Source organism: Mixophyes fleayi, chromosome 1 (assembly GCF_038048845.1).
Source record: "Mixophyes fleayi isolate aMixFle1 chromosome 1, aMixFle1.hap1, whole genome shotgun sequence".
Taxonomy (NCBI): domain Eukaryota; kingdom Metazoa; phylum Chordata; class Amphibia; order Anura; family Limnodynastidae; genus Mixophyes; species Mixophyes fleayi.
Genome location: NC_134402.1, coordinates 194477499 through 194505154, shown reverse-complemented (window position 1 = coordinate 194505154; position 27656 = coordinate 194477499). Strand labels below are relative to the sequence as shown.

The 27656-nt window shown below is 42.2% G+C and overlaps 1 protein-coding gene across 3 annotated transcripts in view; it reads right to left on the bottom strand.

Moving 5' to 3' along the window:
- The window catches only part of DOT1L (DOT1 like histone lysine methyltransferase), a 140121-nt gene that overhangs the window by 71732 nt on the left and 40733 nt on the right, over positions 1-27656 (bottom strand). For 2 of the 3 annotated variants that reach the window (XM_075204710.1, XM_075204712.1), the window contains exons 1-4: positions 26598-26695; positions 17972-18046; positions 17645-17708; positions 9335-9563 (exon numbers count right to left, since the gene is read on the bottom strand). In XM_075204710.1, the coding sequence (XP_075060811.1) occupies positions 9335-9563; positions 17645-17708; positions 17972-18046; positions 26598-26680 (451 nt within the window). In that variant the 5' untranslated portion in view covers positions 26681-26695. Of the gene's footprint in view, positions 1-9334; positions 9564-17644; positions 17709-17971; positions 18047-26597; positions 26696-27656 lie in introns of those variants that run through there. The other variant, XM_075204711.1, reaches the window with a different exon arrangement.

The window sequence follows — 27656 nt, the reverse complement described above, 5'->3', positions numbered from 1 at the left end:
TCGTGTTACACTGGGATGTATTTTGCATGAAAGTGTCTTTGTTTGGGTTTGTAAGGTTGCTGGAAGAAATCTCCAATTAGACATATGTGTGGAGGGAGTCTGATAGCAGGAAATGCTAACTAAGTTTTTTTGATGAAGTGTCAAATGCCTGCTCTGGCCAAAGACCCAGCAGGGGTTCGTTACTGTGTGGCCATTTGTCCAGAGTGTTCAAACCTTTCTGAAATAACAGCAAGTTATAAGATATCACAGATAAGTAAATATTGTTAGCTTTGAACTACGTGTAAATCCATGTTTGGAGAAACAAATTGCATCCCGATTTTGAAAATAACTCAAATCTCAAGCGGGCTGGCTTCTCCAGTGAGGCTGCCATCAAGTGTGTATAAAAACAGCACTGTTTTGTATTAAAAGTCGCTCTTCTGACCTTCGCACAGGTACCTCCAATCAGTGGGACTGCAAACAAACATCACTTGCTTCAAAGACCAGCTTGGAAACTTCTCTATTCCTGTGACCTACAGAGTAGACCCAAATCTAATCCGTGTGGTGGCAACATTTTTAAGCCCCTCCTACTGCGGCAAGAGGGCGCATTTGGGATAACGAAAGGGAACGGTGCAAAGTGAGCCCAGCCAGGTTCCGAGCAGACAGGGTGGCATAGGTGGTCCATCCTGTCATTCATACCCCTACGGGTTTTAGGAAGCTTAGAAAAGAACGCAGCAAAGAATATGCGCTGGCCCGTGTTGGTGGAATATATGTTAGCTAGGATGATTTCCTCTCTATCCAGGCAGCCAGTTAGGATGAAGTACCTACCGTTTCAGTCGGTGACACAGGAGGAGAGCTCAAATGGTAGAGTACCACGTGATAAGATTGCAACCCTATTGTGTTTAGTTAGGCTACAGGAGTAGAAGGCTGTGGGAAAGCGATGGGAGGTGAGCGAGGGATGGCCGAGATGACAAAAATCCCTCTCCTTGAAGAAGACAATTTCAGCTTGGAGTTTTTGAAGTGTGCGAAACAGATGTGTGTTTGTGGGACATATTGAGCCCTATGACATTAAGGGTGACCAGTTTCAGAGGCATGATAAGATGGTATATATATTGTGGGTGCGGCTCTAATGGGGGTGAATGTACAGACAGCCCCTGGCACGGGGGTGGGGGAGGGAATTACTTAAGGCAAAAAATGCACAAAACACGCTTTGGGTGAAAACGTGGGCACCTAGAAATCAGGGGACCAGTAGGTCCACGGAGGTGGTATGTCCAGTGGGACAAGCCCCTCAGGTCACTACAGTGGACTAGTGGGGGGCTGTGGGCTCTAACATACGTGGCCCAGACAAGAGAGTGTGGAGAAAAGTAAAACAAGTAGGCCAGTTTTTCCAGGTTGTCTGAGGCAATTTTGAAGGGCGAGTGCCGAGCAGAGGTCGAAAAAGGCAGAGAAGTGGGACGGTTATAACCCGACTAAGGGGAGAGAGGGGTAGAGAGAAAGAAAAAAAAAAGGAGCAAGGGCAGGGAAATATGGCCTAAAGGCACAATGCGGTGAAAGAACCAGCTCGGCATGGATTTATTGTGGGTTAAACGACATTGGCCGCCATGTGAAGGGCAGAGACAAGTTTGTGGGATTTAGTAAAAGGGTGTGCACAAGAGAATAAAAAACACACACACACACACACACACACACACACATATATATACATACATACATACACACACATATATACACACATACACACGCAACCCTAAAACACCCCCAAAGCCAAATAAATAGAAACATTGCAAACATGCGATGGGGAGTGAAAAAGGTAGACACGCGACACTGCAGCAGTGACTGTGCTTTATAAGTTGGAACATAAATCTACCAGCTATTACGAAGATATTTATGTGTCATTAGAGGAGACGTCGTCGCAAAGCGAGGGGCTAGGTATTTTTCAGTATAAAAGTAAGTCTTTCCCCTCTCTGGTGTCCCTAATAATTGTGGTTTTGCCCTCGAGAACCACGACCAGTTTGAATGGAAAACCCTACTGGTTCCGGATGCCCTTATCCCGGAGGGTTTGCGTTAGTTCCCGAAGGTCTCTGCGTTTAGCAGTAGTTGAAGGGACAAGTCGTTGAAAACTCCAAGCTGCAGTTATACAAAGGAAGTGTGGATTGCCCCGAGCAGCCAACATGATGCAGCCTTTGTCCTTAAAACTTAACCGGTGGATGATTATGTCCTGAGGCAGTTCGCCATCTCTCGGTTTTGGACGGAGCATCCTATAAGCCCGCTCACTTGGTAACAGGCCATGGGAAAGAGTTGGGAAACAAAGCCGGGGAAAAAAAACCGTGAAGATAGGTCATGAGAGCATCTTGCATAACAGTTTCAGGGACATTATGGATGCGTACTTTTTTTTGGCTTCTCGTGTTTCTCCAAGTCCTTGTTACGGAGTTCCTCCAGTTCATTAAAAGTAGTCTATATATTTCTGAGTGTCCACTTGAAACCTTGTTCCTGGTGGGTTTTGAGTTTGGTAGTGCGAGAGGAAAGCAAGGAGATAGCAGCCCTGATGGATGAGACTGCTTTGTCAAGTTGGGACTCCAGGGATTGTTTAATCCTAAATCTGTGATAAGAATGGTCAGTGAAAGAATGTCCTCCTTAGTAAATGAAGTTGATACTGGTGCAGTATCGGTCCGCGTGGGGACTTGAAAGTGATGAAGGGCCCATTTATAAAGATGACTTTTCTTGCCTTGTAATGTGGTGGATTATCTCGGAGAGAGCCGCCTTCTTACGCTCATTCGTAGAGTCTGCATTGGGGAGCCTTTGCCGAGATACAATAAAGAAGTTAACTGCCTTAGTTGACAGTGAGATAAATTAGTTAATACACCTAGGAATAAGGGTGGGGATTTTAAGTGTCCATAGTAGGGTACTCAGTAAGCTCCTCACTAAACCATTCTAGATTTCAGGTATATGGTGTTCTGAAGAGGCTTGTGGATAACTCCCGACTTTGGTTGTGTGTGGGTTTTTTACAATTTTGACCCCACTGCTTTCCCCCCTGTTGTATTGGGTTTGCTACACTATATAAAAACTCTTGCACACAACAAAAAAAGCTAAGACAAATAGCCACTAGATGTCATCAGAGCCACTGTCAGAGATTGCCAACAGTAAACAGGCTGGCAGAATTTTAGCATATAGTCAAGCCAATATCTTTGTTAGAACTTTGTTAAGCTAGGTACACACTACAGAAAAGTAAACGATTAACGATATAACGACAGAATAAATTAAAAAAAAGCCCAATCAGCATACAGATTGACGTGTACACTCTATACACGATCATCAGATCTCTGCTCTTCATCTGTCAAAATTATCGGCTGAAAGGTAGTCCATAAAAGGCAAAAGTGACAGCTCAGGTCTTAATTGAGACATTCAGCCCGGCAATTGTATTGGGCAGCCTGTCTTGACACAGCACTGTGCAGAGTGCAGAACTGTAAGCTGGCTGTAAATACAGTGCGACAGCTTTGTCTCCAGCAGCTGAAGCTTAACCCCAGGAACGGACGCTGCTCTAATCTCCTCATACTGCACTAATCTTATCCGTTCCAACCAGCATACAGAGGGTTAAGACTACATGTGCAGGGGGAGAAAGGGGGGAGCAGCCCGTACCATCGATATCAGTCTTTTCTCTAAAGCAAAACATGACAGAAACCGTGGATCATGACAAGATCAGCAGCAGGCAGACAAGGTGAATGAGACCTGTCAATCTGAGATACATTATTGGCCGATAGTTGGGTGAATTCATACACACTGCAGGATTGGAAGGTGATTGGTCGGCAAATATTAAACAGTATGACCAACCAAACGACACGATGATCGGCACTTTGGGGCGACTTTAGATCATTTTGTAAGTATACACACTACATAATATCTGACCAAACAGTCGGATGTCGGCTGATGTGTCCAATTATTGGACGAAAAAACTGTAGTGTGTACCCAGCTTTATAAAGCCCTTGCAAGTTGTGTGGGTAAGTCAGGGACATGGCTGTCACAAGATCACAGCTGCGCTGCACTGCGTTATAGGATCGCATGATCACGAGTTAGGAGCTTTATATTATCAGCCTGTGAAGACATTAGCACTCCCAGTGGACATGTAGCAGGATGGATGCAACACTAACCTGGCAGTGTGTGCTTCTGAGTTTGCAGACACTAGTGACTGCAGACTCCTGGTTGTATGCTTCAGGAGGGAGTGCTTGCACTGCAGTGTTACATGGGCGACAGCAGAAGAAAACTCCCAGTTTAAACCTAGGGAGTGTGTGCGCGCTCCCAGTACGCCCACCGTTCTCTAAATAAGGGCAGCAACATCCAGAAGTTTTACTGCAGCCACAGCAAGCCTTGGTGTTCCTTGATCGTCAGGACCAGATGGCAGGTATGTGGTCGCAAAGGCCGGAAATGAGGATGGGTTGCAGGACAGAGCTCCGGATACACCACAGAGCAAGCCCATGGCTGTCAGGTTGGAGGCGCTGGATAGGCCCCAGATGTTATAGGGACAATTATACGGCTGCACCTCTCCTCAGTGAATCTCAAATTGGTGCGGGCGGCTGATGTAGGCTTCCGTGAGGCTCGTGGGGTATGTACTGTATGTTCTCTTCGAAGAAGCGATGGTGAGGAGAAAGATAACCTTCCAAATCAATAACCTGAGCTCAGCTGACTCCAATGGATCAAAGGGAGAAGTCAGAATGACCCCAAGAACCAAGTTCAGGTCACAATGTGCCATGGGTGGAGACCATCTTCACTATCAGCTTCATACAAGAGGAAGATGAAAGGAAGACTCGCACACAAGACACTCCTCAACATGGCCTGAAGAGAGCAAACCAAGGGAAACAATCCACTGACAGACAATTAACCCAAACTTTTGCTGTTCAAGCACTTTCATGGTCAGCGAGAGATGGAGCAGAAGGTTCCAATCTGAGTACAACTTTATGAGCAATTAGTCCAGATAGTGGATGATGCATACTAACAAGGATCGCAGCCAAGCGCCCATTACCGCCTTGATCTTTGTAAAGACCTGTGGCAAGGACGAACTGAAGCGCCTGAACTGAAAATAAGAGTTCACCACTGCAAATCTGAGCAATGAGTGATGGCGCTCCCAGATAAGCACGTGAAAATAAGCACTGTGGACGGAGGCCAAGAACTTGTTGGGTTCCAACCTGTTGATAACGGATGTCAAGGAGTCCTTGCAAAACCTATGAGTCCCGAGATTTGCCAATCTTGAAAAGAATGCCACCCATTGGTCTCGGAACAGCAGGCGTCCCTGCACTCCCATGAAAGTATCCTATCAGACTGTAGGCTAGTCAGGGTGATTAGGCCCTGGACACCTTGTGGAATAGGAGAACCTGCCCATCTGTGCGTGACCTCTGGACGGAAGTGGCTTACCTCTGGAAGACTGCCCACGAGTGGTAGAGCCACCTTGAAATGGCTGAAGAAAGGATCCAAAGTGAGATCCTCATGGCTTATGAGCACTAACAGGCAGGAAGGTGCCCTTACCTCCTGTAGCCAGACATATCATGTCATCCAGCTCCAGACCAAAAAGTTAGTCTGTATAATGGAAAGATTTCAAGGACTTTGATTCAGCATCAGCGTCCCAGGAACACAATCATAAAGTCCTCCTGGCTACATCAGCTGATGCTGAAATGGAGTAAGAAACAGAGGCTGCATTATGGAGGTGCCTCATAGTCTGAGGCTTCCTTCAGATGCAGTGCCAAATAAAGCAAGTAAGCATCCTGCAGACCATCTGCAAGCTGGTATGACCACGGCTTCATCCCTCTAGCCTCCCAAACATAAAATAGCATGGATCTATAATGAGAGTCCCCAGCTACGTAAATGGCACTAACCAAAAGGTGGAGACCTTGAAGTCCATCATTAAGGTGCAGCTGAGCCAGGTACCAGGAGAGTGATATGCAGATCCATATGTGCTACTAGTCTTTCCACCATAGGCACTTGTTCCCATCGGGCCATCTGATCTGCCTAAGGACAGAAAGCTAGGAAACCAGCAAAGGGTTCAGACGCTTTAATGCATTCTAAGTCTAATAAGTGCAAAGCCTGAGGGACCACTAGGACCAAATCTTCCACTCACTAATCCCTGGAAGAGTCCACAATCTGAGAGGAGTACAAGTCACCTTCTTCCTCAAAAGATCCTCCCGAGTCAGATACAGCTAAGAGGATGAGCTTACACTTAAGGGGAAGCATGATATGTCTGGGTGACTAAAGAAATGTTTTATTTTTCTAGGCCCCTTACCAAGAAAGTGGAACATGAGAATGTCCATGGAGGGACAGAGGGAACCACCGACATCCAAAGCTGGCAGATCATCTGTTGATAAGGGGCCACTGGAACATTTGGAGTTGGAGTGATAACTGCAGCCAGCAAAGGTAAATCTGCAAGAAGGGCAAATAGCTCCACTACAGACTTTCCTAAAGCAGTAGTCCACGCAGGTTCCTCCATCTGAGGGGACTACCACCTGAAGCTCGCTCACAGTCCTGACGAACCTGCTCCAGTTCCTGCTATCCACTGGGTAGTCTGGTCTTACATTTAGTGCAAGAAAAAAAATATTTAACCCTGGGTGCCTTATCCTCGTCAGACATTGTCCCACTAAAAAAAAAATAAAAAAAATGTAACAGTACTAGTTAACCAGCAACTCAATATACCAATACAATCAGGAAACAGACAATAGAGTATGTAATTTCTCAGAATAAAATCAATATATATATCTAAATATATATCCATCTATTTATATTATATATGTGATGGTACAAACACCTCACAGGTTATCAACCAAGCGCTACTCTCCCAAAGAAACACGCAAGGGTAAATGACAGAATAACCCTCTCAATAAGTAAAGGGTGTCAGTAGCTGGAACGATGCTAAAGTAGCAGTGTCCCTGACTCAGAAGCACTCAGGAGTGCCTCTCTAGCCCCTGTACCATCTTCACTATCCCACAGATTGGCGGCAAAGAAACGTACCAAGTGACGGAGTGAGCAGCCCTGTATGACAACTGGCATGCTCATTCCCCATATTGTCTCAGAGCTGCATCCCTGGAGAAGTGGCCCTGCCCCAGCTCCTCTGCATAGGCATGGCCATTTCTCAAGGCTTCCTTGCTTAAGCATGTAAACGGCCACTTCAATCTACAACTTCAGGACAGAGCTGAACTTCAGAATATGAGTGGAGGACATGGTACAGTCCAATGTGATGGCAGACGCCACCTTCACCTCACAATGCTTAATACCACAAAATGCAGCGCCGGGAGGTCGGGGCACTCAAAGGAAGATACAGCGGCATGAGCCTCTTTAAGAACTGAATCACAGGTACCCCTAAACAAATTGGTGAGTTTCCCACAGCAGTCTATACTTGACTGTACAAGTATGCTGCAAGCAGCAAGAAAACCTTTTCAGTAAATTAAATTAACCAATCTGGGTTAAGTCATGCAGCCCACCCCCTCCTGTCCACAAGCTGCCAGGGAGAGGGGGGCTCATTTAAGAACAGACAGCAATATTGACTTTGAACTCTCCGACGCTCCATCAATCTAAATAGTACGAAGGCCAACTGATAGAAAGTGTGGATGGGTCAACAGGCAGCTTTTCTTCCACACAAAATTAATACATTACATAGCCAACAGTATATGGACATCCATTCTAATTAGTGTATTTGGCCAATTCAACCACTCCCACCAGGTACATACAATCAAACATACTGCTATGCAATCTCTATAGTCAAACAATAAATAGAATAAGTTGTACTGAAGAACTCAATGTTCAACATGGCATGGTCATAGGATTCCACCTTTCCAGCACCAAAATCAGTTAGAATTGACTGTACCAGCTCTACCTGGGCAGAAATATGACCAAGTGCTTTTATTGAGAAGTGGAAAAGTCTAGGAGAAAACAGCTCAGTCGCAAAGTCGTAGACCACACAAACTTACAAAACAAAACCACTGACTGCAAAGAAAAATGAGGCTCAGGGCGCTCTCGCTATATATCTATATAGGCAGCACCTCTTAAAATGAAACCATTGATTGCTATAAGGCATAGCACATAAAAATCACCTGTCCTTGTTTAAAATACCCATTACATAGTTCCAAACTGCCTGTGGAAACATCAGCACAAGAACGGTTTGTCATGAGCTTCATGGTTTGGGTTCCCATGGCCGAGAAGCACAGAGAAACTGCAGATCAAAATGCACAATTATGTTCCCGACTAAAACACACCAGCATTGCACTACAAAGGAAACCCATCTACTGGAGTGAATGATTATGCTTCATCATCTGGCAGTCTGATGGATGAGTCTGGGTTTGGAGAAGAATTCTGACCCGTAAGCATACTGCCAACTGTAAAGTTTGGGGGAGGAATAACAGCCCGAGGCTATTTTTCCTGGTGTAGCCTGGGCTCCTTGATTTCAGTGAAAGAAAATCTTAATACTACAGTATACAATGACAGACAGAGAATTTTGTGCTTCCAACTTTGTGGAAAGAGTTTTAGGAATGTCTTTTCCGGTTTCAGCATTAAGCAATGCCCCTGTGCACAAAGGGATTGTCATCAAAAAATGATTTCACGCATCTGATGTGGAAGAACTTGACTGACCTGCAGAGACATGAATATACTTATGCTCTTGTGTCTGAATGGATGCAAATCCCTGGGGCCATATTCCAAAATTTAAGTGAAAGCATTGCTAGAAGAGAGGAGGCGGTTATAGCAGCAAAGATGGAACCATCTTTATATTAATGCCCATGGTTTTGGAAGTTCAAAAACACACATATGGATGTGAGGTTAGGGTGTCCACATACTTTTAGTCATGTAGTGAACCTTTGATGTGAACAGAACATGAAAAGCAAAGTGTACATTTTAATTTAGATTAAATCCATGCTTTATAGCTTACTGCATGTTTGGCTATAAAAGAAAACATTAGTGGCAATGCAAAAGCATATGTTGTATATATGATAGGAGATCTTTAAATATAATTCCCAATCACCACATCTCCTGGCTGTATTATATTAATACACAGAACTTCACACATCAATTTTCATAGTAAGGGATGCCCATATAGTTGTTGCATTTTATTTTCAGGTGTTAGGATAGTGTTTTTGTCAAGTTGCTCACATTATTATGGATTGTTAAACATTTTTTTCCATATGACTATTTTTTTTTTTTTTTTTTTTTTTTTAAGAGATGCCGTTTAGATTTATTCTGCATTTACAGACAGCTTAGATGTTTAATATATTTTGCTCAACATTTTAAAACCAATTTAAAGAGTATTTATAAATCATTGCATAACCCCACCTTACAGACTTCCCATACGTAAAGAGCTTGCAATTTGTGGATTTTGAATTTAATAACTCACCACTCCCAAGGTCAACAAACAAATCATCTTCTGTCATCTTGATTTCATCAATCATTTGAGCCACCAGGTCAAAAGAGGTCTCGCCATACACTTCAGGAGAGAAGGGCTCATAATTATTAAGCTTTTCTGGATCAGTCACTGAGTGGTTGTAGACTTGCTGTAATATGTGGCGGAGGAGACCTGTGGATGGACGAGTGTTCAACTTCATGGGCTGAGTGGTGCCTTTCCACTGCCAAAACAAATTTAAGAAAAATTAGGTGGCACGCAATACTGCTGAATTTACTTTTGATACATTATATAATACACACACAAACTGGGCCAGTACAAAATCAAATTACGATTTTGCTACAAAAATAATTATTTCATTAGGACAGTCTCTGTGGTCCAAACTGAATTCATGTGACCATAAAATATAAAGGAGATTTCTAAATCTGGTCCGATTTGTAGTGCACTGGGTTATAGTAAGACAAGACAACCATAAGCTTCAAAATGGGCAGCACTGTGGCTCAGTGGTTAATATTCCTGCCTCACAGCGCTGGAGTCATTAGTTAGATCCCTGGTAGGAATCTGTGTGGCGTTTGTATATTCTCCCCAGGTCTGTTTGGATTTCCTTAGAGTGCTCCGATTTCCTCCCACAGTCCGATAGTAGAAGGAAACCTGTTTACACACCAACACTGTGAGGACCTCAGCCTTGGTGGGGACACAAAATGTGGTCCCCGCAAAACTGACAATACTGACTAATGGTAGTCAAGGCAGGCGACCTTGCAAAAAAACTCTGCATCAAAATCTGACATGTACCAACAAGTTACTTTTGTTGGACAAAAATTGTATGTGTGTTTATGCAATGGAGGGGAAGGGTGTGCACTCCGCTACCGGCTGTTGATAAAGCAGTAGGCTCATAGACATGGTTGACCACGTACATCGAGGATAGCAGCTTTTGGGCCCTTTCTCACTTAACAGGAATGAGAGTGTCACAACCTTCTCCTGTCAAAAGGTAAGTGGGGGCAGTAGGGCATAACAAAATTATGCTATGTTTGTCCAAAAACTTTCTAATATAAGTGATGGCTCCAGGGCATGTAACAAAAAGCAGTACTACTTGTACATTTAGAAATCTGTCGAGCACTGAAGCTGCCTGGGTCGAGAAATTTCCCTAACACTTGAAGGAAAGGGGAATTCAATTTGCACATGTTCAGAAGAGGCAACTACATGCTAGCCTTGTTTACAAAAAAAAAAAAATACATGTGTGCGACACGTGAAAACATGTAAGCTATATCAATGGTGACTTTTCGAAGTTCTGGAGCAACATGACCCCAAACAAAATTTTACTCAGTCAAAATTGAAAGCTGCATCATGCAGATGGGGCAGCATCTCTTCAACCAGGTCTGATCAGATGTTGGGAAACATTAGTACACCTGTCAGAAGCTTCAAGAAATGGCAGTGTTCTCACCAGCACCTATTTCCTGTGTGCTCCATCCAGCTGTTTTTACTTGTCTCCCGTCTCTCGGAGCCCAACAGAATCATATAATGTTAGGAGAGAGAATGGTTTATTCTACTATAAAAGGCACTATGTGAGCACTACATCCAGCAGTGTGTGTTAGACAACTGACCACCAGCCTGATAGTCCTGGCAGGTGTGGGCAATAACCTCCAAACTTTTTCATTATTATCGCAAAGTATTACACTGCCCCCACCAGGTTACTACTTAATGGTACCCAGCTGGCAACATTTTCTGGGGAGAACACTGAATAGGAAGGCTACTGTTAAATGCCAGATGAGCTACCCCCTTTGGTGAAGATGGAACAATTTACCATGCAAATTTTCTGCATGTAGTAGACACGGTGAAGCTAGTAGCTGGCTATGATGAAGAAACATTTAAATGACCCTTGCTGGCACTGAAGGTCAGACAGCTGGCAAGCAATTTTGAGAATTGTGGAATGCTGAGCAGTGATGGAGGTCTGCACCACTAAAGTAATAAATGCAAGCAACTTCAGGAAGATCTAAGGCAGGGTTGTCCAACCCGCGGCCCGCATGCGGCCCAGCACGCCTGTAAATGTGGCCCAGAAGGAGTTTTGGTTGTGGCAAGGGGGCAGCACTGTTAATGGGAAAAAAAAATCCTGCAAAAAAAAAGAAAATACTTACCTTGCGGTCACGTCAGCTGGTACTCCGGCTCCCTCCGTTGTCTCCTTCTCAGTGCGGTGCTCGCAGTAAATGTCGGGCGTGATGTCATCACGTCCAACATCCATTGCGGAGCGCAACACAGAGGAGTCACCCGCGCGAGAAGAAAAATCAGCAGCACAGAATTGGAGAAAAGAAGAGAAGAGGACAGGAGAACAAGCCGATTAAAAAGGTGAGTTAAGAGGGATTTTTTTTTATTATTTCAAGGGACGCTGACCAGTGAATTAAAGTCACCTGGTCCTGGAGCATCATGGACCTTATCTCCCTGCTACATACTTCCACTTGAAATACTAATGGGGCATTATAGATTATTCTCTTCGGCCCATTATAAGTTGTTATCCCTTAACTAACAGTGGTGTAATTAGCAAAACAGGTCACAATTCGGGGTCACAGTGATGTATATGTCAGGTACCGCAGGCCTGGTCAGGGCACCCTGATATACAATGCCTGGCTTAAATGCACTATATTGATATTGCATCGAAACAATACAAAAAGTGATTATAGTATAATAACTAGAGAGGATTTTTTTAACAGGGCGATTGAAAGGTAAGTATAAGGGGATTTGAAAAAAAGATATATATATATATATATATAAACTATATTTTCTATGTTTTTTTTGGATGATCAGCTATCGTTATTGTTAGTGTATCTTATGTGCGGCCCAAACCAACTCGTCGTCTTCCAATGTGGCCCAGGGAAGCTAAAAGGTTGGACACCCCTGATCTAAGGCAAGAAGGGTTGCGTTGATCTCATCAGCTGTATTTCGACTCTTCCAGAGATTTCAATGGAACATGTCTCAGTGCTTATCTTTCACTGAAGATGTGAAAAAGATGCACTTGTACTTTGAGGCGAAACAGAAGGCGAACCTCAGCAATTTATCCACCTAGGCTTTGCTTTTAAACTGGGCATTGCTTGCAAAGGTCACCACAGCACAGGGGATTGTGTTCAGTTAATGAGTGGAAGGGTAAGTTTCCAAAATTCGGTCCGCTGCCTTCTCTTCAAGAGATACTTTGGATCTTGACAAAGATGTTGCCCTAGTGCAGTGTTTCCCAACTCCAGTCCTCATTCACCCCAACAGCTTTCATAATACTTTCAGGATTTCGTTAATCATGCACAGGTGACAGTCTACTTGGCTGGGTCAGTAATTATCCCACCTGCTTCCACCATCAGAAATCCTCAAAACATGAGCTGTTGGGGTTTATGGGGCAGCACAGTGGCCTAGTGGTTAGCACTTCTGTCTCACAGCACTGGGGTCATGAGTTCGATTCCCGACCATGGCCTTATCTGTGTGGAGTTTGTATGTTCTCCCTGTGTTTGCGTGGGTTTCCTCCCACACTCCAAACACATACTGCAACCGGCTGAATTCAAAAATTAAGGCAAAAATTTGGAAGAGTGGGCCATTGATCCAGATGGTAGGTCAGAAATCTCATATATGATGCATGGTTTTGACTTTTACCTTAGTTACGTATCAATTTTTAGAAACCTTCCAGCTACAGAGTGATGGATCAGAGGATGAGCAATCCCCTGAGGAAGACACACACAAGCAGGCATGCACTTAACACTTTCCTGTCAGAAGGGAGACTATGAATGGATCTGGCAACATGGGACCAAAGCCTATCAAGGGCTTCCAAAGGTTGGTGTAGCACGTGATTTTGCTACGCAAAGCATGTTGCTTTTTGTGTATTACAGAATTGTAATAGACAAATCTGCTCCTGCTTCCTTTCAGATTGTAAAAAAGTACAGAAAAAAAATCCCAGACAGATACGAGATCCAAGCTGGAGAGGCACATAATGCAGTTTATTCAGACATGCTGTTTGCCTAACCATCTGTACTGAGAAAAACTGGTTAGCTGTAAAACTCTACATAAAGAGCCAAATAGCCATAAAGAAATAAAAATGAGTTTCAAATGATATACAGTGGTTGACTAACCATAGCTAGGTGTCTGTGTATGGATGTCCTTAAACACTTGAAATTCATTAAAAACTTTCTCCACAACGCAATGTGTCAATTATTTGATCTAAGTTATTATATTTTATTATATAAGATATAGTCCTTACTGTGATTAACACCACAATATCCTCAGTCTCCCAAGCCCACTGCCCTGGTGTCACACTTGACTCCGCCCTCTGCTTTATTCCTCACATCCACAAACTCTCAGTCCTGTCGAATCCACCTTACAAACATTGCCAGAATTAGCCCTTTTCTTACTCCACATGCTACCAAATCCCTTATCCATTCTCTCATCTCCCATCTTGACTATGGCAACCTCCTGCTATCTGGCATTTCACGACACCCATATATCCATACTTCAATCCATCCTAAATGCTGTTGCAAGATCGATCTTCCTCACTGCTCTACATCTGCTGCACCAGTTTGCAAATCCCTACATTGGCTCCCGGTGTCCTCCAGAACCCAATTCAAATTACTTACCCTTACTTACAAAGCCCTCAACACTAGCCCTGCATACATCTCAATTCTCATATCATAATACTCATCCTTCTGCCCTCTTAGAGCACTGTGGCGCCTTACAAACCTACGATAATAATCGAAGTCAAACTGAAAATCTCAAGTGGTAACTGTAGTGTCAAACAGCTACTAAACATAGCCATATGATTTTCCAGTTGACAGGACTTTAGGAAAGATGTGTCCCTATGAGGTATGTTCCAGACATGGGTCCTCACAATGCAATAAAAACAAGTGTGTGTTAAAATATAAGCACGTTGATCATTTTAATTCTGTGAAGACAGGTTCACACTAAGTTGATGACCTTCTGATGTTTTATACATAAAGTTATGTAATAAATTAAAATGTACTCATTCAGATTAAGGCCAGGAAATTACACGGTTTATGTCTGAGGAAAGAATAAACAAATATCCATACATTACAGCAGGGGTGTCCAACCTTTTAGCTTCCCTGGGCCACATTGGAAGACGACGAGTTGGTTTGGGCCGCACATAAGATACACTAACAATAACGATAGCTGATCATCCAAAAAACCATAGAAAACATAGTGTATATATTATATCATATATATATATATATATATATATATATATCAATCACTTTTTTTTCAAATCCCCCTATACTTACCTTTCAATCGCCCTGTTCAAAAAATCCTCTAGTTATTATACTATAATCACTTTTTGTATTGTTTCGATGCAATAAAGTGCATTTAAGCCAGGCATTGTATATCAGGGTGCCCTGACCAGGCCTGCGGTACCTGACATACATCACTGTGACCCCAAATTGTGACCTGTTTTGCTAATTACACCACTATGTTAGTTAAGGGATAACAACTTATAATGGGCCAAAGAGAATAATATATAATGCCCCATTAGTATTTCAAGTATTAGTATGTAGCAGGGAGATAAGGTCCATGATGCTCCACGACCAGGTGACCAATTCACTGGTCAGCGTCCCTTGAAATAATAAAAAAAATCCCCCTTAACTCACCTTTTAATCGGCTGGTTCTCTGATCCTCTTCTCTTCTTTTCTCCAATTCTGTGCTGCTGATTGTTCTTCTCGTGCGGGTGACTCCTCTGTGCTGCACTCCGCAATGGATGTTGGACGTGATGACATCACACCTGACATTCACTGCGAGCACCGCACGGAGGAGGAGACAACGGAGGGAGCCGGAGTACCAGCTGACATGACCGCAAGGTAAGCATTTTCTTTTTTTTTGCAGGATTTTTTTTTCCCCATTAACAGTGCTGCCCCCTTGCCACAACCAAAACTCCTTCTGGGCCACATTTACAGGCGTGCTGGGCTGCATGCGGGCCGCGGGTTGGACAACCCTGCAAAGGGTTTGTAATTATTTGAAGGCAGCTTGAAATAGATGTTGCAAACTGCAAGTTAGAAACACACCCAGCTTTAAAAACATTCACTGCTGTTAGGCAACAACCTGTAATAACTTGAAAACGGCTGATCAAATTTTTTCTTTATTAAAAATTGTAATTAATTCAGTAAAATAGATCAAATAATACAATGAGTAACAAGTAAAATCTAGAGCAAAGGAAACAAAAAAAAAAAAGTGCTCCAAGCAACACATCTATTAGCTGGTATTACAGTATACATATAGAATGTTGCCCCAAGAAGGCACAGCATGAACAACTTTCTGACTCCAAGAAAGACCATTTCTTTCCATGCAGTGTCCCAGTGTAACAAGTGTGGTAGCACCATACAGTCCACAATTAACAAATGAAAATAAGCACAGCCTTAAAGACATTCTGATCAAGAAATCATGCCTTTATGGATCAATGTAAATAGAATGCCAAAACATTGGCACAATATTAGAAATCACCTGCCTTAACGCTTAAATTTGACTAATTGTAAAGCCATTGCTGCATATACAGATCAACAATGGCTAATAACACACACACAAACATCTCTATTTTAAGTAGTCACAGACCCTTCAAATTCTAAGTGAGTGAACAGCCCTTTGCGTACCTTTCAATCCACCCACTGAACTAGCCAGCTAGAGGTTGTGTTAGCCAATAATTGTGTATTTCTATTTCTTAGTCTTCTTTTCCTCTAAAGGGACGAAAATGTGACCTGGATGCATTTGACGCATACAACCCAACATATTGTTTGCCAGAATGATAGGCCAGAACGCTTTTAAATGTTTTCTTTAAGAAGCAGAAAACGGTCTGCTACTATACTTTGGAAAATTATGTTTGGCTTCCTAAATAATGGGATCCAGTTTATTTCCCCCTCCAAAAATATACTACGCTTCCCTTTCATGGTGATTAAAGAGAGTTTTAGACTGCTGACCTACTACCTACAGGATGCTGTCAAATCGCTCTCCCAGACACCACCAGGGCCGGATTAACCCGAGGTCTAACTGGGCTACAGCCCAGGGGCCTCGGGCATCCAGGGGGCCCTTGACAGAGCTCAGCAGAATTACTGATCGGGATGGGGGCGGGGGCACCCCCGGCCCGATCAATGCTGAGCTCTGTCACTGCAGTCCTCCTTCTCCGGCGCTCAGTAATCTCCTTACTGAGGAAATCTCGCGAGAGTGTCACGAGATCTCCTCAGTAAGCAGCTTACAGCGCGCCGCGGAAGGAGGACTGCAGTGACAGGAGAAGGTAAGCGCTTGGGGGGGGGGGGGGGGGGGGTAGGTCAGCTAACAGGGGGGCCAGTCTGCTAAAGGGGGGGGGGGGGGGGGGCTCACGGGGGAATGGGGGCCCCCTTAGCCCACGGGCCTCTTTTCCGTTAATCCGGCCCTGGACACCACTGTGGCAAAAAAAGTGATCATATTCAGTCATGCTTCAAAGAGAAAATTACAAATTTCATGGTTTCCATATCCTTCAAGAAGTGTTGCCTACTTTTTCTTGGATGTTCTTATTCAGATTATCCAGCCTGTGAGATTGAAGCTTTGGCTACTCCAGATTTAATTACTGTTCCTGAGGCTTTTTAAGACATTTCTTCATTGTTCTATCAACTGGGACTCTTAATGGGATAGCAATGTTTCCCAAAAGACACTGCAGCATCCACTTTAGAACAGAGTCTCATTTAGTGATTTATGTTTCATGAAATAGATCAAATCATTAAAAATTGAATTGCCGCTTCTCCAATTGATACCATAACTTAACCAGCAGTTCAACCCAGTGTATTTGTCCTGCCTACCTCCAATAAAAGAAAAGGAGCTTTCTATACATTACACTGAAAATTTCAGACTGCACTAATCGTTTCAATGTAATAAAGAATCACAGAAAAGCCTTTCATTTGGTGTGTAATAGGCTTTTAAATTAATTTTACATTAAAATGGATGCACTTCACCATTCCAAAAAACCTGAAAAAAATAATATGTTAAAATTCACTAAGGAACACAAACTTGCTGAAAAATTATTCTAGGTTTAGCGTACACAATCAAACTGTAAAATGACAGAACATTTCAATAATAGCTTTGTGACAGGATGATTCTATGGATATAGATTTATATTTTGAGAATATAAATATGACATAATATGTGCCCTGTATACACAGAGGTAGGGAAATACAAAACAGTGCAATGTCTATTTGGAAACAGGTAAAGGTAAGCAGATGCTCTTGCCTCTGCTCCTAGCAACTAGTCCTGGAAGAGAAAGACCCACGGGGGAAGGAGGTTTGATGCAATATGGACAAAGAGTAATCTTACCAGCTGATGTATGCTGTCAATGGCTCGGTTATACTTCTCACATAGTCGTTGCATGCTCTCAAAACTGAAATGAAGACAGAGGCAGAGTGAGAAATGCACAAAGACAGGGATGGGGGAAAACAGTAAACAAACAGACAAAGGGGGGGGGGGGTGATCTATAAGAATATTAATTTACTTGGGGTTTATTTGTTTACTTGATCATTTAAAAAAAAGCCAAAAAAAACCCAAATAATTCTCTATAGATAAAATATAAATAAAACTGTGTAGAGTGGGGTATAAGTCATAATAGAGCAAAATGGAAGGGTTGAAAAGAAAACCTAATTTTACCATTTTGTATCATAGTCTATAAGTACATAATTCTCCATGGCCAATTTCAGATCCGGTATTTCCTCGCAAACCCACCTGAAACAAAAAATAGTTTGGCTTAACTTTCCAAAATATGATAACATACTGAAATTGCATAATGTGTAAATAACTTAAGCTAATAGCATACCAATGCCAGAACACTGATCTGCCTCAGTTTTTTAAAGACAATTATTTATTGTTTATTTATATAGCACTAATCATATTATGCAGTGCTGTGCAGAGAACAGGTAGTCACATCAGTCCCTGTTCCATGGGAGCTTACAGTATAAATTTCGTCTCACACATACGCAAAAATAGGATATATTTTTTTCAAAAGCCAATAACCCTGCCAATATGGTTTTGGACTGTGGAAGGAAAACCACACAAACACAGGAAGAACATACAAACTCCACGCAGACAGGGTCCTTGTCATTATTGAACTGACACCCCTACATTCCACTATACCACCATACTGGCCCCAAGTACTCATTAACAAAACTAATCTTCATATAAGACCAGCAATATACATAATCACATGTTTATGGATTGTTAAGCCATTTTATTATTAACATAAAATCAACCAAACCTAACATATACAATTAACAAAATCAACAATGCCAAGATCAACAGGCAACTGGTATTTAAAAGGGTACATACACACTGTTCTAAAGTTAAAAACTTAATTTTTTTTTAAAACAATGACCATACAAAAACTGAAAAGAAACCCCCCAAAGACTGCAAATACAAGTACATGTCATACATATAAGTAGATACACAATATTTTTCAAGAGACTATGTAAAATTATTTAAAATATCTAGGTATCAATTTGACGCATTACTGCTGAAAGTAACGCAGTCTACGCACTATTACCGATATCACGGTACTCTGTGCTCAGGGAGCCGCAAGCAGAAATCAGGGTTACAATTACTGCATTAATGGAAATAGATTTAGCGCTGCAGTCCTTGCAGCAGAATTTAATTAATCCCTATACATACAGTCATTGCCAAAAGTTTTGATAATGACAAGAATTGGTTTTCACAAAGATTGCTGCTTCAGTGTTTTTAGACCTGTGAAAGGATTTCTAGGTCCTCAACGATAATGGTAATGATATGTGAAGGAGTTAAAAATCTTGGTATTTGCCTTAAAAATACATTCAGCGTAATCACCAGCTCCAGCCTTGACCTATCTTAAAGACCCTGGATGGAGGCCTAGGACATGGGATAATGAATTATGGCATTGGGAGTACTGGCGCCAATGAAAGTTGATAAGAACCATAAAAGTGACATGAAGAGAACTAACTAGCTTTGTCAGAAGATTTATATTTACTGAGGAAAATATCAATCATGTGTTTATTCTATAACCAGATCAAACGCTTTTTCATGTATAAATGTATCCCACTAATAAATGAGCACAGCTCAGTTCTATCTTGACATTGGCATGTCTGTGTCTTGATTACTGATCTCCTGGTTAACCAGCATCTTATCTCACTGATATCTGAAGGGACTTGATAAAGGAGAGGTAAAATTACCCTAACAGACTGGATCACATAAAAAAAAAAATGGTGTCAATTTAAGGGAAATAACGCAGGGCGCTTATTCATATAAATTGCCAATGCATTTTTAATAGTGTATAGATTTTGAGATAGGATAGTAATTTCAGAGACCAGGGTAGAAACTAATTTTTCCTGTTTAACCTTGCTATAGGATATGCCCATTTCTGATGTATATATCTGATACAATGAGCCTTTGTTTACAAACCCTTGTGTATTGTGATGTGGGAAACTGGCTTGTTTTTGTTGCTCTGTGTGAATGTGTGTTCCGAACGGTTTTAAGAAAAGTCCCATGCTAATTAGATCTTTTGATGTGCGAAGGTCCAACATTGAAGGCAGGAACTTTTAATTAAGACTGGCTCCTAGATTCTCTGCATTAGGTTTTCAGATGTAGGACATCACAACGTTTCTAGAATTTTACATATAAGTGTAAATATTGTTAGCTTTCCAATGCATGTAAATCCATGTTTGTGTAAATAGAGTACATCCTGATGCTAAAAAAAAGCCTGTGTCTGAACTGTATAAAAGGCCCTAGCTTGTACTTGAAACTTGTTCTTCTGATTTCAATATCTGACCTGATCACTGGTACGACTAACCAGTGTGAGCAAATAAGCATCTTGCTTCCAAACCTGCTTGGAAACCTCAATATTGCTGTATTCCTCTGACCTGCAGGTTAGACCCTAAATCTAATCCGTTCTCCGGCTGTTTCTGAGGTTTGGAGCCAAGATCTCCAGTACCACCGCTCTGCCTGCTACCCATGCAGCCCTGGTCAGTGTGGTAGGCCAGGGGGGATCCAGCCACAGCTTCCCTGATCTATAGTAAGAGGTCAGAAAAACCAGCCCAGGTACACCAGTAACGAGATATGTTAGCAGTGTCAGTTACTCAGAAGAAACCTGGATCTGGATGCCGGCAAGGAGTCCAGTGGTGGCAGCACATGTAAGCCCCTCCTACTGTGGCAAGAGGACACATTTGGGATAACGAAAGAACGGTGGCAAAGTAAGCCTAGCCGGTTCCCAGCAACAACAGATAGGGTGGCATAGGCGGTCCATCCTGTCACAAGACCTTTTTGTCAGATGTTGCTATGGTATACTGAAGTAAAATTTCAAGCATTTCAAAAGTGTCAAATGCTTTTACTGACAATTACATTAAGTTTATGCAAAGAGACAATATTTGCATGTTGACCCTTCTTTTTGAAGATCTCTGCAATTCCCCCTTGCATGCTGTCAATCAACTTCTGGGCCACATAATGACTGATGGCCACCCATTCTTGCCTAATCAATGCCTGGAGTTTGTCAGAATTTGTGGGTTTTTGTTTGTCCACCTGCCTCTTGAGGATGAACCACAAGTTCTCAATGGGATTAAGGTCTGGGGAGTTTGTTGGCTATGGACACAAAATTTCGATGATCCCCGAGCCTCTTAGTTTTCACTTTTGCCTTATGGCAAGGTGCTCCATCATGCTGAAAAAGCCTTGTTCGTCACCAAACTGTTCTTGGATGGTTGGGAGAAGTTGCTCTTGGAGAATGTTTTGGTACCATTCTTTATTCATGGCTGTGTTCTTAGGCAAAATTGTGAGTGAACCCACTCCCTTGGCTGAGAAGCAACCCCACACATGAATGGTCTCAGGATGCTTTACTATTGGCATGACACAGGACCGATGGTAGCACTCCTTTCCTTCTACGGACAAGTGTTTTTTTCAGATGTCCCAAAGAATCTGAAAAGGGATTCATCAGAGAAAATGACTGTACCCCAGTCCTCAGCAGTCCAATCCCTGTACCTCTTGTAGAATATCTGTCTGTCCCTGATGTTTATCTTTGAGAGAAGTGGCTTCTTTGCCGACCTTTCTGACACCAGGCAATCCGCCATAAGTAGTCGACTCACTGTGCATGCAGATGCACTCACACCTGCCTGCTGCCATTTCTGAGCAAGCTCTGCACTGGTGGTGCCCCGATCCCGCAGCTGAATCAACTTTAGGAGACAGACCTGACGCTTGCTGGACACTCTTGGGTGCCCTGAAACCTTCTTCACAAATATTGAACCTCTCTCCTTGAAGTTCTTGATCCGATAAATGGCAGATTTAGATGCAAGCTTACTAGCAGCAATATCCTTCCCTATGAAGCCCTTTTTGTGCAAAGCAATAATGACTGCACGTGTTTCCTTGCAGATAACCATGGCTAATAGAGAAAGAACAATGATTTCAAGCACCAAACGCCTTTTAAAGTTTCCAGTCTGTTATTCTAACAGAATTAGCATAACGGAGTAATTTCCAGCCTTGTCAATACTCACCTGTGTTAACGAGAGAATCACTGACCCAACGTCAGCTGGTCCTTTTGTGATCAGGCTGAAATGCAGTGGAAATGTTATCGGGATAAATTTAATTGTCATGGAAGAGAGGGAATTTGAAATTAATTGCAATTCATCTGATCACTCTTCATGACATTCTGCAGTATATGCAGATTGCCATCATAAAAACTGAGGCAGCAGACTGAAAAAACATTTGTCATTCTCAAAACTTTTGGTCATGACTGTACACTATTTTTTTATATCCTTTACACTACTAAAATATGTATTACACAGTGAACTTTACCACTAATATCTACTCTATAGTACTATCTACAGAACAAAATACAGTATCTTAGAAAATATTGCTCTGTAATATTAGGGCAAATGGCCCAATGAAATGCATGAGGAAATGAGAATATTAAAGTGTAAAATAAAGTCATGTGAAATAGATGTTTGACTACCTGTGCTTTTCCTAAAATGGACCATGTTCGTGCTAAACTAGGTATTTGGAATTTACCATAGACCAGTGGTTCCCAAACGTTCTCAGTTCTGACACCCTTGGGGTCTCCATAATCTTTTCAAGGCACCCCTCCAAAATAATTACACAGCAGTCTTATTTTATAAGTAGTTGGGTCAAAATACGTAATAAGTATTTAGGTCAGGACAGAAATACTAATTGTTTGAAAAAATATAAATTCCCTTGGATTTATGTGTGGGTTTGCAATTATATTGCTGTCAAAGAACAATTTACAGCTATAAAATTGCCAGGATGTGGGGAGGTTTGACTAAGGGGTACCCTCATTTTATACAGTAGTTTGTCTAGTTTTTAAAAAGATATGCCTTATTGGACACATCTTACTACACATTTCATTCAAAGAAGTGCAGAATTTTTTTATGAAAAGCGATGTCTAGAATCCTGCTTTTTGCTTTTTTTTTTTTTTTTAAAGCAACACAAAAGTACTTCTGTGTGGGGTTCAGGAGAAAAAAAAAAAACCAAAAAAAAACCCCACAATTGCTAACAGACTTTCTGTCATTCAGGAATTGATCCACCCAGACCAGGCGGGTTTTGTGACAGGTAGGCCCCCTGACAATTCGAGACGTATCCTCCACTTAATAGAACAATGTCATAAAAACAATGATAACATGTTATTGCTCTCTCTAGATGCCAAAAAGGTGTTCGATAGGTTACATTGGTCTTACATGACTCAGGTTCTCCATACTATCAGGTTTGCTGGTAACATCCTGAATGCCATATATAGCGACGGGTTTTTCTCTACCTAAACTTCTCAATTACTAACGGAACCCAACAGAGTTGCCCCATGTCCCCTATTCTCTAGTTGATGGCTACAGAACCTCTGGCGGCACGAATAAGACTTGATCAAAGTTGCACAGGACTAGAGGTGAGGGTCATCCCATAAAGTGTGCTTATGACAAAAAAAAATCATGAGGCTTGCATTTTGTCCTAAATGTGGGATTGGTACCTTCCAAGGGATGTGAAACCCAGGGTGGACCTGGAAATAGCATGCAACTCAGTTATCTCTGACGGATCTTCTATGGATACCTGGTCAGTGAAGACCTCCCGCGGAGACCTTGCCGACCCTTACTAGGGACACCCTGTGTGGGACCGCCTGTGCCAGGACACTGAGGGGCTTGTACGCCCCACGACGGGTGTGTTGCAGGTGTTCGCCAGACAAATAGATTTAAATCTCTCTGGTTGGGTCGGTAGGGGCATTCAGACTCTAGGACACTTGTTGGAATTGGGCGAGCTTTTCTCCTACCCACATCTTAATGCCCTGTATTTGCTGCCCAAAGGTGACTTCTATAAATACCTCCAAATTAGGCATCTATTAACTTCTCCGCCGTTGAGAAATGTGGCGATAGGACCTCCCCTGGCCAGGTATTACTCCCTGTTAGCTAAAGGTAGTAGTAAAGCCAGCATTACCCTCTGGTATAATACCCTACTGTGTCTAAACACTGTACCAAAGTCTAAACCTCAGATCCAATAGGAAACAGACCTTCAGTTAGAAGACAGACATTTTAAAAGAGTTGACAGAGATATGTTCAAAGTGCCTTAACCATACGGAAATGTTGGTAAAACTATTGAATAGAACGTATGCCACACCAGAAAAACTCCACAAAATTTGGCCCCACTATGTTGGCACAATTGTTAAGAACATGGTGACATTCTTCATATATTTTGGTCATGTCCTGTGATACGTCCGTTATGGAACAAGGTTTTTTACTTGATAAGCTCAGTCCTTGGTCACTCAATCTCCCCCACGCCAGAGTTGGCTCTATTACAACACTATCCTCCTGCTCTCCCACGTTGGGATAGATATGTGACAGGCCAGGTGTTGATAGCAACCAGAGCAGCTATCGCTCAGGCATGGAAATAATCTCTCCCCCACCCCTGGCCAAAGTGATCTCTAAAATTAACTTTAAACTTTGAAATGGAAACCCTAGGTGTCCCATACTCTACGTCAACATCATCCCCGCTGGTTAAGTGGAGAGCTTGACATAACTATGTTACCGAAGGGGAGGGATCCCCATCACGGTCCCTACTCCCGCCCACTAATGATACTAGTGAATGAGCTTCTGTATGTAGGCTATTTGCTGGATCTACCATATATGGGAAATAGTCAGATCGATACTGTTCTGATTTTGTATGCTTTCAGGATTGTGTTCCATTCCCATTATGTATCCCTAACTTTTTTTCCTTTCTGTACCCCTTTTGAAAAATCTATGAAAAACAAAAAAACACAAATGCTGTGGGTACTAGAAATACAAATTACTGATCTCAATATTGATTGCAAAATAAAAAAAGAAAAGAAAAAGAAAAGTACAAAAATAGGCTCAGCACAGGGGTGAGAAGCATCAACAGTGAGGGTTAAATCATTATTGGGCAGAATATTATTTGCAACAAAGATTTAAGATCTCTTATAATTCATAACTCAAATTACTTGGGATAAGAGGCCTCCATTATAACCCTTTCCACTGCTCTTGTTTGACAATGGAGAATGCATTGATGTATGCTTGACTTTATGCACCAGTTAGCAATGGCTGTGAATGAAAAGATTAGAAGGGTGTACACATAATTTGGGACACAAGATTCATATATATATTATAATTTCAACATATTTAAAAATATGTATTACTACCTGTGACAGGATGGACTGCCTATGCCACCCTGTCTGTTGTTGCTGGGAACCAGCTGGGCTTACTTTACCACCGTTCCCTTTTGTTATCCTAAACACACACTCTTGCCGCAGTAGGAGGGGCTTACACAGGCTGTCACCACTGGACTCCTTACCGGCATCCAGAACAGGTTCTCTTCTGGGTTACTGACGCTAGCGTATCTCGTTGCTGGAGTACCTGGGCTGGTACTTCTGACCTCTTCCTATGGATCAGGGAAGGTGTGGATGGATCCCCCCCCCTAGCCTATCACACTGACCAGGGCTGCATGGGTAGCAGGCAGAGCGGTGGTACTGGAGAGCTTGGGTCCAAACCTCAGAAACAGGCGGAGAACAGATTAGATTTAGGGTCTAATCTGCAGGTCATAGTAATACAGCAATATTGAAGAAATATGTTTAATTGCTCTCACACTGGTTGAAGGTACTAGTGTGATCAGGTCAGTTGAAATCAGAAGAACAAGTTTCCAATACAAGCTAGTACCTTTTATACAGTTCAGACACTGGCTCTTTTTAGCATCAGGATATAACCCGTTTAGACAAACATGGATTTACATGCATTGGAAAGCCAATGACATTTACACTTTGCTATGAAATTCTTAAAAACCTTTCTGTGATATCCTGCATCTTATTTCAGAGGTAGGATACATACTAGCAAGTCAAAAGGTCGAACTGACATGAATACCTTCTTTAGACAGTGCCCGAATACACATTCCCACAGAACAAACCCAAACAAGCCAATTCCCCACATCACAATACACCAAAAGCTTTGAACAAAGGCTCATTGTATCAAAATATATATATATATATATATAGCAATGGCTGGAAACTTTTTTGGAAAACTGAAATCCACACAGCTATCACAGCGGAGTCTAATCAAACACAACCGCCCCTAGAAAAAATATGTTTGTATTCAAAGATGGAACAGATCGTATTGTACATTTCCTTGCACACCCAACAAAAAGAAAAGTGGGAGTGGGGGAGAATTCAGTTCCCTTTAAGACATTAATTAGCCCTTGGAATCACAAGCATAGTTCAGCTAAACTGTCATTACTAGTGCTGCTACATGTATGCATAGTTTCTGGTGGCCTCCCAGGAGCACAAATACAAAAACAGCATTCATTTTTAATCACAATTATGAGCATCAATAACCCCAGAGAATATTGAATTCATTCTTTGATGAATATACATGGCTACAGTTCAGTCAGTGAAGCACATTGTTGAAACAAACCCTTAAAGATTTACAAATAAATAATTGGGTCATTCCATGAAATATAGGACACAATACATGAAAATTAAGCGTCACAAAACCGATAATATTTTAGTATATTTACGCTGTTAAAAGACTAGGATATTGTGCTGTAGTTGAAAAATCAATATGTTTATCACGTATTCATTTCCCACATGTGTTAATATAGAACATATGCTGCCACATAAAATACTTTTAAAGGTAAGCAGTTCATCAATAGTAAGACTAAATTTTGTGACTACACGTCTGACAGGATAGGCTTACTTCATCAACCAGTCTGTAGGAGGAAGAGAAAAGAGGTTAACTTGATTTCCTTCTGTCAGTAACTGACTGTTACTGACCACTCTACTGGCGTCAACTTGCCACCAGACACTCGCCAACTGCGAATGCCAACTGCACAATAGTAGTAGAATTCAAATCCCATCGCTGGGCATCTCTGCAGCACCCAGAACAGCTTATTTCTTGAGAAGCTGTTATAGCTCATGCAATGCCTCTTTGCTGTGGGCTGACTGGTACCTCCCGACAGCTTATTATGGATCAGGACTGTATTGTGATGTGAGGAAATGGCTTGTTTTGAGGTTTGTACTTTCTTTGGGAATGTGTATTCGGGGACTGTCTGAAGTATTTATGCCTTTTAGACCTTTTGACTTGCTCGTGGGTCTCCTGCCTCTGAAATAAGATCCAGGATATCACAGTAAGGTTTTTAAGAATTTCATAGCCAAGTGTAAATATTATTGGCTTTGCAATGTATGTAAATCCATGTTTGTGTAAACAGGTTATATGCTGATGCTAAAAATAGCCTGTGTCTAAATTGTATAAAAGGCACTAGCTTGTATTGGAAACTTGTTCTTCTGATTTCAACATCAGACCTGATCACTGGTACCTTCAACCAGTGTGAGAGCAAACAAACATCTTGCTTCAAAGACCTGCTTGAAAACATCTTCAATATTGCTGTATTCCGGTGACCTGCAGATTAGACCCAAAATCGAATGCGTTCTCCGGCTGTCTAAGGTTTGGACCCAAGCTTTCCGGTACCACCGCTCTGCATGCTACCCATGCAGCCCTGGTCAGTGTGGTAGGCCAGGGGGGGATCCATCCACAGCTTCCCTGATCCATAGGAAGAGGTCAGGAGTACCAGCAACGAGATTCGCTAGCAGCGTCTGTTACCCAGAAGAAGCCCGATACTGGATGCCGGCAAGGAGTCCAGTGGTGTCAGCACGTGTAAGCCCCCCTACTGCGGCAAGAGGGCACATTTTGGATAACGAAAGGGAATGGTGGCAAAGTAAGCCCAGCTGGTTCCCAGCAACAACAGACAGGGTGGCATAGGCGGTCCATCCTGTCACAACATGGTTTCGCAGCACTAACTGGCCGGACAAGGATGTCAAACCTCCCACAGCAAA